Source organism: Stylophora pistillata, chromosome 2 (assembly GCF_964205215.1).
Source record: "Stylophora pistillata chromosome 2, jaStyPist1.2, whole genome shotgun sequence".
Classification (NCBI taxonomy): Eukaryota; Metazoa; Cnidaria; class Anthozoa; order Scleractinia; family Pocilloporidae; genus Stylophora; species Stylophora pistillata.
The window spans coordinates 51,233,652-51,247,377 of record NC_142520.1 but is presented as its reverse complement, the minus strand read 5'-3'; the positions used below and the strand labels follow the sequence as shown (position 1 = coordinate 51,247,377).

Here is a 13,726-nt window from a genome sequence, read left to right as displayed (position 1 = left end):
TCAAGAATACAAGTACAAGCTAGAACTAAGCACAAACCTTAGCTGACTATTTTCTTTAGAGCTTTTTTCTTTCAGCCATTCTAATCTCTGAACAGCAAGTTGACAGGTTTCTGCTACCTGAAAAATGCAGTTTACTTAAAATACTTGACCATAAAATACCAAAAAAATACAAAACATCGCTTCTTGTTGTCTACCTATTTTGGGAGATTCTTTCTATAGAAGAAAGAAATCTGGCCCGTGTCTAAACATTCACTCTGACTACAGCCTTAATTAATATTCAATCTTTTTTCTTTCTTTGACCATCCTGTTTTACTGACTATTTCTTTAAACAGTTTGTTAGTTGTTTCAGTATAGCTGTACCTCTATCTGTGGGTCATTGGCAAACTCTCTCAAGACATCGAGAACTTCAGCTGATCCAATAGCACCAAGTGCCTCACCAGCCTTTAATTACAAGAAACAAGAATTGAAGAATAAAACTAGCAGAGCAGTAACTTACTACTGGGAAACAATTAATATTCATGCAATTACATTTAAGAGTTTGGGAAAAATCATGACATGTGCTAGTCTATTTTTAAACCAGTTTTATCTCATTTTCATTCATTCTACTGAAGTCTCAGCATCTACATGTGCAACATGATTAATTTAAAGACATGTACCTCATGTCGAACCATTGGCTCTTGTGTTTTATCTTGAAGGACTCTAAATAATTAAAACATTAATCTCATTAACTGTATGTTGTGACAAAATCTATAATTGTTAGTACACAACAAGTTCTTTAAACTAAGTTTAAATATGCATTTGGATTGGCTGATAAGCTTTATGGGAAAAATGAATGATTTGTCATGATTGCAACCCTTGAGTTTGTTTACCTAATCAATCCTGGAATAGCATATTCATCCTGCAAAAGGAAAGAAATATAATTTTATTCATATAATTATATACTAATATGGTTGTCTTCCTCTACATACATAATTATGTACAGTATATGAAGCTTACAAAATTTGTTAGAATGTGATCAATACTGTTTTCACTGCAGTCAGCTGTTCTTGTTATAAAAGTTGTTGATGAGAAAGTACTGAATCATCCTGTTTGACTACAGAGCTTGCATCTTGAAGTCTTAACAAAGAAAAGTCAGGGTCAAGCCAAGGCTGTGGTCTAGCAGCCCCTGGTGGCCCCTGGCACCTTACTTTTGCTCTTGGGTGACTCAGGAATTTAATTTTTCCATACAAAGCATATCCTGGGCACCCTGGATTTCAGGGATTCAAAGCACAGGGCTCCATTCAAGTTTCCTTAGAGCACAGCCTTGCAAACATTTTCAAAATAGCTGCGGCCTGGTTAAAAAACGAAGGGTCCTTCTCAATCTACACTCTATGTATGCAAATATACATGCACTAATAAACTGTACCTGCATTTGTCCCAGACAATAAGCCAATTCATGTTTAAGTAATGCTGATGGATCATCAAAGCCTAGAGGAAAATACAAGAGGTTAATTAAAGGTAAAAGTAAAGGTCTCTATTTCTCTAAACCACATATGTGTTTAGTTACAATTTTAAGGTTGAAATCAGACAGGCGCCTCTGGCAGCCGTGTTTAGTCTGTAGCGATTTCACCTACCCACCCAACCCATCCCAGGGAGGACATCCATCACACAGTAATCTCGTGCGTGGGAAATTAACGTCTCCTACCCCAACCCTGCAGGAGACGGGACCTCTATTTATTCGTCCCTATCCGAGAAGACTAGAATATCTAACCATTTCTTGATGTTAAAGAAAGGAAGCATATTCTTCTCAATTAATTTTAAGACCCTGAGTGTTGGTTCGGCCGGTATTGAACTCTCGACCTCCTGCACAGCAGTCCAGCGCTCTCCCAATTGAGCTAACCAGACAGCGCTTTCATAAGTAAAGGAATATTGCAGTGATCAGAGATCCAGATCCAAGGGCAGATCTGAGGGAGGGAGGGGAGGGTGCAGAAGGTATCCTCATCCATAGGCCATTCTGCCTTCTCCTTTCCTCCCTCTCCCTGCAGCTCCAAGGACAACACTGTGGTTTAGAAGGGATTAGTGCTCTGAATGCTTAATGCTTCGGTAAAAAAAATTAAAGGTTTGAGCCATGGTGGGGTCCTTGTGTTTGCTTCAACAGTCATGATCTACACACTACTTTGTCACATGCCACTTCATACACCAGAACTGCTGATAATACTCTGCTAAACCTTGGTAAATCAAACTGTACTATGATTAAAAATAACTTACACTTTGAAATGCAATCAATGGCTTCATGTCCACCAAGATTTCTTAGTGTAAAAAGGGCACGGAATCTGTCTGTTAGTGGTCTGAGAGAAACAGAGGAAATTGTCATTAAAGCACTTATGACTCAAATGGAAAACAAGCCAGAAACCTGTTGAGATGACTTGAAGGTGAGGGAACCATATGCCTATTTCAATTAGCTTTACACACGTGTATGCTTTCGTGGAAAAGCCCATGTTCAGATTCATAAGCACATATTAATCCGATTATGTTATGATATCAGAAAAAGGTTTCGTCTGAGACTGGAATATATTCTAAAGTAATAAGGAAAATTTTTTCGTCGGAAAGCTTCCAGTAAGTTTAAATGTGCATTAAATTTAATCACAAACTTCAATCAACACCTGATCAGTCGATCGATAACAGCCGATTTCTAAGATCTATCATTTAAACTTCATACTCACCGATTTTGATCTGCAAGTTGGAGTCCAATTTGCTGCATAGATGAAGAATTAACCATTTTCTTACTTTATTTTATAAATAACTATACACGCGAAAAATACACCGATGATTAGAAACACTTCGGTCAACAACGTGGATTTTTCCTCATCAGTTATCACAAAATGCTATAAGTGGGAAACTGGTGACCAAGCTGCCCTTTGGTGACAATTACACCACACAGTGATGAGTCACCACTGACCTATGTGATCTCAGTTTCGTAAATGAAATTGGCGCGAAAAAAGCGTGTGGCCTGCGCGCGTTGTCCAAAATAAAAAATAAAACAATCAGCAAGAAGAAAAAACTTATATGTGATTTGTCAAGATTACTCAAAATATAAAAGTCGACATTATTGTTCGATAATCAACGTTTCTGAAACCTTTCCGAGAGAGGGGAAGGTAACATGAGTAATCCAACGGGCGGTTCTGGTTCCCCAAACTTCCAAATGGACGTCATTTTCAACTCTCTTCGTGAACTGCAACAAGGTTTGCTTACGTAGGAAATAGTCAATTAGGAGTTTTTATATGGTTTTCTTTTTCTCCAATTCTTTTAAAAGTGTCTTATAATCATACAACACTGTACTGCTCCTATCAGCTCTTTCCTCCGAGCAGGGGAGGGTCATAAAATGTATTTTATTGTCACTTTTTCTTATGAATGACAAAAGTCGCCACTGTTTTGTGTTTCAGAAAAAGAGAGACTTCAGCAGCACTTTAACGGAGAGAAATCTCGTTGTCGAAGCTTGGAAATCAAACTTGAGGCTTGTAAGTAACACAATGTACAAGACAGTTCCTATTTTTTGCGTTATGCACTAACAACCCACTTCAAGCTTCAGCTCAAATCATGTATTTTTATTAGGTCAATCAAAACATTACCAGAGCATTGAGAAACACTGCAAAATGTTAGGTAAGGGCTATTACTTTTTTATTAATTAAGTAATTATTCCTTTTTTTGTATCTATCAAACGATAGCAATCGTGACAGCAAAAGCATTTTGATTCTTTTGCTGCCTCGACTTTCTTACAAAAGGCCAACGTCATGAATATTTAAAGGCATCATTTCGGCTATCATCTAGTTTTTCAAAATGAATCTAGGCCATTTTGTATTCATTTGTAAGAAAAACCCTTCATAATAGGAAAGCTCACCCCGTGACAACAAAAGGACCACAAAAACTGTCGTAATTTAGGTGAATTTCTGTCGACGAATATTTTAAGTATTGAAAAATGTTGATTTCTTCCTTTCATTTTTTTTTTCCTTTTTGTTTCTTTCTTTTTTCTAGAAACAGTAAATGCAGCTAAACAGAAGGTTCTACAAACCCAGCTACAGGCAACGAGGTTGTGTTTAATGTGATATCTTGGGTTTTCCAGTTGACTTGATCAATATTGCTTCTCATACATGAAATATAAAAATATCGAACAATATCATAACTTTGTCAACTATTTTTTTGACTCGGACATGGTCAGGTAACATTTGAAAGTAGTTTAAAAACAATCCCTATTTGTATAAGAAAAAAGTTGATCTACGCGGAAAACTCTTAACACTATTGAAAACGTTTGATTAGACTGAAAGAACTAAATGATGGAAAGAGTGCAAGAATCGCTGAGCTTCGCCGACAAATTTGTGAAGTAGTGAAGAAAGAAGACGAGGAGCTGTAAGTTGCGAGTGTTTTACATTAATATTGAAGTTTTTGTCGGATACGGCCTCTTTAATTACCTCGAAATTCTTGTTGCTCAATAGCAGAGCCTTCGAGGTATTGACCCGAAGTCCTTTGCTTCATTTCTTTCGGTAAAGGGAATGTTTCACTGAGTTTTTCGTTTATTCCTGACTGAGGAAAAAACCTCGTTTTTTGATTTGTAAATTTGGCTGTAAGTATGAGCTGATTTAATTGCGTGGATTCTTAACCAAGACAAGGCACAATTCTAAATACTTAATTAAACAAACATTCTGCTCTTTACTCTAGAAAAGTCTTTGAGAACAAGCTTGCAGACCTAACGAGTAACTTCAGGGATGCGCGAAACTATTATGTAAGTGTTTGAAAAAAAGATCATAAATATATCTTAGAATCGCATAGCTTAAAGTAAACGCGCGCTCTGATTGGTCAATACGTCAACCGGAAGAGAGGGTATTTAGCGTGGAATCGCACTAACACATAAAGCGATATCGCTGACGTGAGTCGCGAGCAAAAATTATTGATACGAACGTAAAAACGTAAATACAACTCTTGCTACGAAAATATGAACAAATATGAACAAATTTATAGAAAACGAATGTCTTCCAAATTTTGAATTGAAATTCAAATTTTTAGAAAATTGGAGGAAACCACTCACGCTCAAAAGTACGAGAAAACGCATAGAAATAAAAATCAAAATGCCAGAGACGAGGGAAGAAAGCCAAACGACAGTTCTTGCCGAGGAAAACCAGACAAGCGCTACAAAAGAAAACCAAGCAGGTATCAATGCCGAAAAAAGTCAAGCATCTTTTCCGGAAATCCAAACCATTGTAGCCTATACAGATGACGAACTAGCCTCTTTTAGAGACAACATGGTTTCAAAAAACACTAAAAGAAGTACAAGTACATCCGTACGCCGTTTGCAGTCTTGGTTCAAGGAAAAACACGGCAAACAAATTAATCAAATTAATCTCGATGCAATTTCACATTAATAACACATTTAATTTCACATTAATTTCGCATTAATCTCGATGCAATTTCGAAGGAAGATGCACATGATTATAGCCAACGAGGCGCGTAGCGCCGAGTTGGCTATCTATCATCTCATATCCATCGCGCGCTCGTAAAATAATTGTTAATTAGACGTTTTGTTGTGAAGTATCGATGAGTATTTTTACGAGTTGTGCCGTATTTTGACGAAAATACAAATAACGAGTAAAAATACTCAGCGATACTACACAACAAAACGTCTGATAAGTTATTTATTATCCAACACGCTAAACTGTTATTCAGTGCGGGCAAATTTCGCGGAAATTTATTTACGGGGAGTGCGTGATAGAAGTATGCGGAGCGGAACGGAATTGGCGCGTTGTCGTGTAGCTGTTTCTATTTTCTTCAATAAATGAAGAAATTTCCAGGTCGTCCAGCTGTTTTTCTTCGTTCGATTCATCTAATAAACTTAGATGTATATTTGCCAGCCATTCTGACTCTTCGTCGTCGGAAATATGATTCAAATTGTCCGCCATTTTTTTTGCGTAACTACAATTCAACTCTTTGCTTGCTCGATGCGAGAGAATCTGTTTAACCGGTACTCTAGAGTACAAATACCGCGTGATATCTGTACTCGCCTATGGCGTTATTTGTACTCCACGAGGTGTAGTTGGATAATAAGCACTATTCTCCTATCTCCTGTTCTATTCTTTGTTTAATATCAAGTATCACAGGCTTCATCAGATACACGAAAGCTACTCATGATCATAAAAGGGAAGCCAGACTTCGTTACTGATTCGTGCATAGCGTGCAGATAAAAATGGTTCAGCCGGGGCACGAGATCATGTCGAGCTCTACCATACACCGCAGTTTTGATTAAAGCTGGATTTAGTTGATACAAACATTCTTAGTGAGCTGAGTTAGCCTAAAAACTTTTAAAACCGTGACTATATGTAAATTTATCATTTGGTGCTTGGTTTTGCTTGATAGACAGAGGAAAATGTAAGGAACGAATTGGAACAGTGGAGCAGGAAAGCTGATGAGACTAAAGCAGAAGGTGAGTCCATTCAAGAAAAGATATTTGAATATGTCTCTCCCAGTAAACTGAGAAACTTTCTTCGTCGATCGAGATAATAAGCTACCCAGAACTTGAAAATCCTGTGGGCTTCCTTTTTTACGGGCTGGGATGATTTTCTCCATCTTGCCTGTTAGCCCGTGTACTCTTACAGCTGTTTTCATTCGTTAAATTAGTTTTTAAAGAGGACAAAGTGTTGAAAGATTTGACTGACAAGTTCAACCAGCTGCAGATGGAAAATAAGAAAGCAAAAGGTTAGTGGTACATATCATGTCACTTGCAGCGAACTCAAAACATTTTTAGTATCTAATTTTACGAGTTCTGATTCATTGATCAAGCTTTTTCTTTCAGATGAGCTCAATTGTAAGCTGGAGTTTGATATTACCCCCGAAGAATTGCAAATCGCTTTGTAAGTACTCTCAGCTACCTTTTACGCCGGTCAAGAGCCAGTACCATCGTTTGCTCTTCTCACTATACCGAAAGCCGTATTCCCACAGTAATAAAAAATGTAAGTTCTCAAACTCTCTTTGTGTCCAGTACGCCTTCTTCAAGGGGTAAGTAGAGGCGAACAGATAACTAATGTAATTCATCATTCAATAAATTAAATCAGGCATGTGATTTTATTTTAGGAGAGTTTTTGAAGAAATGAATCAGAAATCAAAAGACGACCTTAAAGAATCCGAAAAACAGCTGGAAGAAGAACTAGAAAGGTGGGACATAAACAAGGAAAAGTGAAGGAATAAGATAAATTAAGAAAAACAGAGAGCAAGCTGGCTGATTTTCTAGTCGGAACGACACATGTCGAGTTCATTTCGCGCATGGGGTTCATTTAGCGCATGGAGAATTTCGTCTTCCCTCAGTGTTTTCTTCTGTTTTGCTATGTACTTTCCTCTCTGCCATTTTTTTGCAGAATCAAGCGAGCAAATGACACGTCTGGAGAAGAAAGTGTGGTAAATAAGGTAACCTCGGTATCTAAGAATAAAAGATATCAAACTGGTATTTTCATCCTGAATAAAAAAATTCAAAATTATTGTTCTGATTATAAATCAACAGCATATCATTGCAGCGAAAAATTCAAACATAACAGCCAGTTGCGAAGGTCCATCTATGTTTACTGGGTGCAGTTTACAGACAGAGTCAAACAAAACAGCAGTCCACGGGCAACTAAGCACTGTCAATCCTCAGTACTTCAGACTTGACAGCCGTTCCAGTGCAGCAGGAATGAAAGGCAATCTGAAATCATTTTAATCTAGAATAATTTAGGTTTAATCCTGGACTCTGCTCCTTATTTGTTTCCATGTATAAGTGTGCTTCTGCAACTACCAAACTGAGAACGGCTTTCTTGTTTCTTGACTCTGCTCCTTATTTGTTTCCATGTATAAGTGTGCTTCTGCAACTACCAAACTGAGAACGGCCTTCTTGTTTCTCTGTGTAAAAAGGCAGACTTCTATTGCACTCATTTTGTTAGAATGGATCGTGAATTGCGCTGCTTTTCGAAGTTTTCTTTCGTTTTCTTCTACCGATACGACAAGGGCAAAAAAGAGGAAAGATCTGAGACCCAAACCCCAGACAGCAAAAATAAACTATTTATTTTTCTTTTCAGGACCTAACAACCAGATACCCTTCCAGCAAGAGGCGAGGAAATCCTCTTTACAAGGACGGTCGTTCTTTCTTTCTCTACCTGTTTCGCCAAAAATTTAAACTGTTATAGCACCAGTATCCTGCTCATCGATTCGACCTAATTTCTACCAGTTTTACCTAAGACTAAAACTTTTTATAACTGGTCTGTTAACTTAAATCGTTTGTCAAGTTCCAGAAACCTATGACTACCTTTGTAACGGTAATTATAACTTAGCATTTAACTCTGCTACTTTCACATTTACGTACGTAGCGTCAGGTGGCAACTTCTCTTAATAATTATATCTTCATGAAACCTCCAATTTGGTGGTTAGTATTGTAAGAGTTAAGTGTCTGATCCAAGAACAGAACCCCTAGATCCACGGTCCGATCCACAGCGCTAGCCATCAAGAGGCCATCGTGTTACATCTCTTATTATAACATAACCAAAGTAAAGCGCGCGCTCTGATTGGTCAATTTAGCGTCCGCCCATGGGTGTACGCTGCTGAAGTGAGCAAATGCAAAGACTATTTTTCCGCGCGCGCTTGTTTTTTGTGGTCACGTAAGATTTTTTAAATAAAAGGGAACTCTTTAGCTACAATGTGTTAATGTTATGTTATAAAACAAATGGTAAACTCCACAGCGTACACTATTGAGTTATGGATGCACTTGGGAGGTTTGCTAAGCACTCAAGAAGCTAGAGTCGCTCTCGGCTATCGCCTCGAGCGACCCTTACGCTTTTCTCGTGCTTAGCAACCTCCCGCGTGCATCCATAACTTAATAGTGTACGCTGTGGTGTTTACCATTTGTTAAAAAGACTCGTTACTTCGTTTTCAAGACTGCATGGATACTTTGTAGGCTTTGATTAAAAGACCATTTCAGCGGTTCCTAAAGCCCTCAGATTAAAATGTCTCATGAAATACACTCTTGCCATTTGTCTCGGCGAACTATTTTCAAAATTATTTATCCTAGTTGTCAAAACAAAAAAATGCATCTGTGTCACATCTAGACAATGTTATGAAAACAACTACTACAAATGATATAATAGAAGCCCGCTACTTTTAATTTACTTCGAAAAATACCAAAACAGATTTTTCATTCAGCATTTTAAACTGAGAAAGATAAGAGCCGGTATTTGACGCACATCAGAACTTGAAAATGGTCCCCCAAAAGAGGACTTTCTAAAATTGACATTAGCTCCAGAACAGAAATTGTTTTTAATGGCGCTATTTACTGCCACGCTATACTTTCTTCCCTTCATTCTTATTGCAGCAGTATAGTTTAAACCTGGCTGCAAAAAGATTCCTTTTGCAAAATACACCTCAAATGTTTTCTTACGCGAAAATCTTGTATCATAAGTATGAAACTTCTGGGCCACAGTTGTGTTTCCTTGGTAGAGCTCGATGGTGAAGGTGTGATTAGGAAACAATCTGTCATCTTTCCACAGATGATAGCCGCGCAATATTATATTTCCACTCGTCTGAAAATCGAAGGCATCAACAGAAGAACTTCTTCCATAGGAACGTCGAACTCTTGGATAATTTTCACTTGAACGCCAGCAGCTACAATGCACTGCGAGAAAAGTAGAGAGAAATAAACCAAGGCCGTTGTCACTTTGTTTTCTGATTTATGTCACATAAATATGAGGCCAGAAATCGGTTCGTGATAGGAATTTGGGTAGGTAATCGCATGGGACCGTGTAAAATTAAGAGTTAATATCACTTGTGTTTTCAGAAGTTGCTGAAAACACAAGTGATATTAATCTTTAATTTTACGAGGACCCATTGCGATTACTTCTTTATGAAATTGAGGGGAAAATTACTGTTCAGTAATCAATCATAGGAAGCCATTTAAAGTTGACAGACACGAATGAGCTGAATGAAATTTTATTTTTGCACAAAGATACCAGGTCATTGACAACCAGGCCTACTAACAAACTTTCAACTTTGAAAATACAAAGTTAGTGCTTTTTTAAACAAGGTTAAAACGTTTAATTCATCCCCGTTTTCTTTTCGTAACTCGGCATAAAACTGCGCCAGTGTTCGATTGAGGACATCGCTCTCGTACTCTTCTAAATTTGCTTGGAAGTTTCTTTCATTCGCCCACTTTTTAAAAACGTTCTTCCAGTACTCCGTGCTTTTCCTCGTGTTTTCGTTTCCACTCTTATCTTTTAATTCTTCGATATATTCCTCGTCAACTATCACGCCATTGTTACAGAAAATCTTCAGCAACAACTTTTCGATAGCATAAGCTGTTGCTAGGCAACCTGAGTACCAATCATGAGCTAGTAATTTTGCCCTCTTCTCAAGGAAAATTAAGAAAAAAAATACCCTCTTCATTGACCAATCAGCATTCGGTAATTTTGCCCTCTATTTTATTAGAATAATAATTAACTTGTCGTTTTGTCATAATATCTTGAATTAAATGATTGGGGAGTTCAAGAAAATACGAAATTTTTAAAACAGAGATATTAATGTTCGAAATGTCAGCTTTAGAATATTTTTATGTTGGCCGTATTCACATTATCAACTTAAATGATAAAATCAAATTACCTCATCATAACCCCAACCGACGCTGCAACACAGACGCCTACCCCCTTCCCAGACGAGACTGGAGCAAACAAAAACAGTCTTACTGTTCCCCTCCTCGAGAGAATGAGTCTATTTCAGATGAACAAGACTAACCTCCTTTTTGTACAACCAAATTCATCCTGGCCCTCTTAACACCCATGATGTTTGTCACTGTACACTCATATAGTCCACTGTCAGTGGTACTCAGGTTTTTAATGGTGAGATCTCCTTCCTTTGCTTCGGTCCTTCTGGGAGGTAGTGGCTGAAGAAGTCGTGTCCAGTTTGAAACTGGACGAGGGAAACCTTCAGCCTGGCATGTTTCAAAAAAATCCATGCTTTCAAGTGGCATAGCAACTGCTGGAGGTTTCTTGGTGAAGATTGGTGCCGCTAAAAGAAAAGAGAGTCAAACTAAAAGTTCGGAAATTTTGACTGGGAAAGCGGCCCAATGGTTTGTCGCTTAACTCGTTTATTAAGGCAGAGTACTTTCTCCTTTAACTGAAGGAGTAGTAAATAGAAGCGCTTTGTACCGATAGCAACTAAGTTTTATGGTGATGAACCTTCAAAAGTCAAGTTACTCTGTAACTTTCTCATTTTACAAAAAGAAGTTAGAAAGAAGAGTTTATGAAAGTCGCCTTACCTCGTACCGTGAGATTTGCAAATGCCTCATCGAATCCCAAGGCACTCGCTGCAACGCAAGAGTAAACACCAGTATCATTGAACTTCAGCTCGTTGATGATCAGTAATTCTTTGTCTATGGTATACTTTGATCCCGAATATAGTCTTTTGCCCTCAAATTTCCATGTTACTTTGGGTGCTGGATTTCCACTAACCGTGCAATTAAAGCTCACGCTTTCTCCTTCGTTGATTACAGTTGTGAATGGAAATAAAACTGCTTCCGGCGCAGAAACCGTTCGACCGGGAATACCGGGGGGACCAGGAATTCCCATCTCACCAGAATCTCCCTTCTCTCCTTTCTCTCCTCTTGGTCCAGGACTACCCATTGCTCCCGGTATTCCTCGATTCCCAGGAATTCCAACATCTCCTTTCGGTCCCGGCTCGCCCCATTCCCCTTTCACTCCTCTTGGTCCAGTGGGTCCTATCATTCCTTGCTTGCCGTGAATTCCAGGTAAGCCAATATCACCTCGAATTCCCTTTTTTCCTCTTGTCCCCTTCGGCCCCCTCCTCCCACGAGGTCCTTTTGGACCTTTTGGACCGGGACGTCCGGGGGGACCAGCGGGACATACCTTCTCATTTGATCGGCAGTATTCACTTGGAAGGAAAAGTCCTAACTGGAAGGCAATCTCGCGACGTAAATCTTCAATAGCGAGTCCCACCGTATTATTTTCTGTGGTACTTCTACGAAATCTTTGAGCTGAACCTTTGGAAGACTCTTCATAGGACTCTAAACTCAACAAAGAACAAAATTGATGATTGTGAAATATTTCTGTACGAGAACCTGGTATCCTGGACTTAATCTCCACGATAAGTCATACGTAACTTAAGTCTTTAATTCATACCAACTTTCAGAGTCATTATTTTCGATCCATCAAATATTTCGCTTGCGCGCATTGACCACCGTGAATCGATATTTAAACGCATTTTGCATTGATATATAGCGCATCATCTATACCAATGTTTTCTTGGAATGCGCTTTACAATACTTTGTGGGGGACTATGGCCAGACTACTGAAAACTTGAGAGTGTCCGCTGATATTACGTAAGTAACATTCCACAATTTTCATAAAATCACGTCCAAAACCATGAAATTTTCCATTCAAATTTAATCTAAGATGTTAGGGAGTTTTTCTAGTGTAGCATAGGCGATTGCTTTTTAGCATAGCTATGAATAGCCTTTCCTTCGAGAACTTGTGAATACAAAACCCCCTCTTCTTTGTCAGACGCTTTTGACAGATGTTATTTCGCTGTTTGAGATCATCAGGTTATGTGTTGAAATTACCAACAAGACAGAAAATACGGAAACTAGCTACAATGAAATCCGAAGATATTCGGTATGACTTGCTCGTGCGACACTGTCATTTACTTAAAAAAAATATTTCCTTTCTTTGAATCTGAAGTCAGCAAATGTAGCGTGGTTTAAAAGATCATTCCCGAAAAAAAAAAAAGACTATTTGAAGCTAAATCCTGACGTTCCCGAAATTCTAACTAAAAAATTTGACACAGGTCATGTCACTTAAAATATTGAATGCCCTGAATCTTAAAAAAAATTCATCTCTTTTGAGTTCGGGTTGGCTGGATATTTCCGCTCACGAGAAATACGTAGAGGCCAAAAACATCGCTGGCAACATATTTTTTTCACTTGCATCCCTTATCCGGCTGGATCATTTCTCGATTCAAAGTGGTGACTTAAGAGCCACACACAACTGATACTGAAAGCAATTTTATAAACCAACCTGTTGAAAAGGAGAATTCAAGATACTGCGGCGGAGACATTCCACGTTGTTTACCCTTTTCGCCGCTAAGTGTTACGACCATCTCCTCACTTTGTGTAGCTTTTATCTCGGGAGCGTTGCAATCCTTTGTGAGACTGATGATCTTTTGTTCCAGCACGAACACACGATCATTTATTGCGTCATTCCGGAGGAATAGAATCCCAGAAATAAACACCAAAAAGACGGATAAATACGAAGGCCTTAGGCGAGGAAGAAAATCTCGAATGCTATGATTCTTAGGGGTTTTCATTCTTTTCCAATCTGCGACAGTCGTCGACAAATTTAAAGAGTGATGCAGGTATGACTGCTATTCGCAATTTTCCAGCTGCTTCTGGCATCGGATATGCGGTACTTCATGTGAGTTCGTTTCAATCATTATCATTGCTTTTTTTTTGCTTTTTTTTTTTTTTTTTTTTTAAGGCTTACCTACCCAATTGATTTGTCTGTAAGCCAAAATAAGGATAAGAGTGTTAGGTAAAAACAAACCTTACGATGAAATCTAAAAAATGTTATTTGAAATTTTAACAGCTAAAATTTTGTTTCACCAAAAGTTTCATATTCATCTCCTAATTCCTATGATAGCATTGTCTGATCGTCCCGCCCGGTTGAGTTTAGTCTGAAGG

The 13,726-nt window shown here is 38.3% G+C and overlaps 3 protein-coding genes across 3 annotated transcripts in view; 1 reads left to right on the top strand and 2 right to left on the bottom strand.

Moving 5' to 3' along the window:
* Positions 1-2,871, bottom strand: part of LOC111342163 (deoxyhypusine hydroxylase) — a 10,064-nt gene extending 7,193 nt beyond the window's left edge. The window contains exons 1-7 of the mRNA XM_022949215.2: positions 2,703-2,871; positions 2,248-2,327; positions 1,406-1,467; positions 870-898; positions 657-699; positions 361-441; positions 38-117 (exon numbers count right to left, since the gene is read on the bottom strand). Of these exons, the coding sequence (XP_022804950.1) occupies positions 38-117; positions 361-441; positions 657-699; positions 870-898; positions 1,406-1,467; positions 2,248-2,327; positions 2,703-2,758 (431 nt within the window). The 5' untranslated portion in view covers positions 2,759-2,871. The remainder of the gene's footprint in view (positions 1-37; positions 118-360; positions 442-656; positions 700-869; positions 899-1,405; positions 1,468-2,247; positions 2,328-2,702) is intronic.
* A 35-nt stretch (positions 2,872-2,906) lies between these two features.
* Positions 2,907-8,684, top strand: LOC111342151 (uncharacterized). The gene is made up of 13 exons (XM_022949199.2): positions 2,907-3,221; positions 3,423-3,497; positions 3,592-3,639; positions 4,012-4,066; positions 4,294-4,383; positions 4,693-4,756; positions 6,382-6,448; positions 6,643-6,720; positions 6,818-6,875; positions 7,096-7,176; positions 7,377-7,425; positions 7,520-7,694; positions 8,070-8,684. Exons 1-13 carry the CDS (start codon positions 3,140-3,142, stop codon positions 8,165-8,167), a joined length of 1,020 nt encoding a protein of 339 aa, XP_022804934.2. The 5' UTR covers positions 2,907-3,139; the 3' UTR covers positions 8,168-8,684.
* LOC111342155 (uncharacterized) lies at positions 8,035-13,381 on the bottom strand. Its single transcript, XM_022949205.2, has 4 exons — positions 13,065-13,381; positions 11,291-12,055; positions 10,768-11,040; positions 8,035-9,655 (listed from the first exon to the last, which is right to left on the bottom strand). Exons 1-4 carry the CDS (start codon positions 13,351-13,353, stop codon positions 9,183-9,185), a joined length of 1,800 nt encoding a protein of 599 aa, XP_022804940.2. The 5' UTR covers positions 13,354-13,381; the 3' UTR covers positions 8,035-9,182.
* Positions 13,382-13,726: the final 345 nt, after the last annotated feature.

Bases quoted from the DNA above. Each gene is read 5' to 3' on its own strand.
- LOC111342151 (XM_022949199.2), top strand. From the start codon at position 3,140: ATGAGTAATCCAACGGGCGGTTCTGGTTCCCCAAACTTCCAAATGGAC. The intron at 4,757-6,381 runs GTAAGTGTTTGA...TTTGCTTGATAG, and splicing joins GGGATGCGCGAAACTATTAT to ACAGAGGAAAATGTAAGGAA. The intron at 6,721-6,817 runs GTTAGTGGTACA...TTTTTCTTTCAG, and splicing joins GGAAAATAAGAAAGCAAAAG to ATGAGCTCAATTGTAAGCTG.
- LOC111342155 (XM_022949205.2), bottom strand. From the start codon at position 13,353: ATGAAAACCCCTAAGAATCATAGCATTCGAGATTTTCTTCCTCGCCTA. The intron at 12,056-13,064 runs GTTGGTTTATAA...TGTTGAGTTTAG, and splicing joins TGAATTCTCCTTTTCAACAG to AGTCCTATGAAGAGTCTTCC. The intron at 9,656-10,767 runs GTTAGTCTTGTT...CTTTTCTCGCAG, and splicing joins TTTGGTTGTACAAAAAGGAG to TGCATTGTAGCTGCTGGCGT.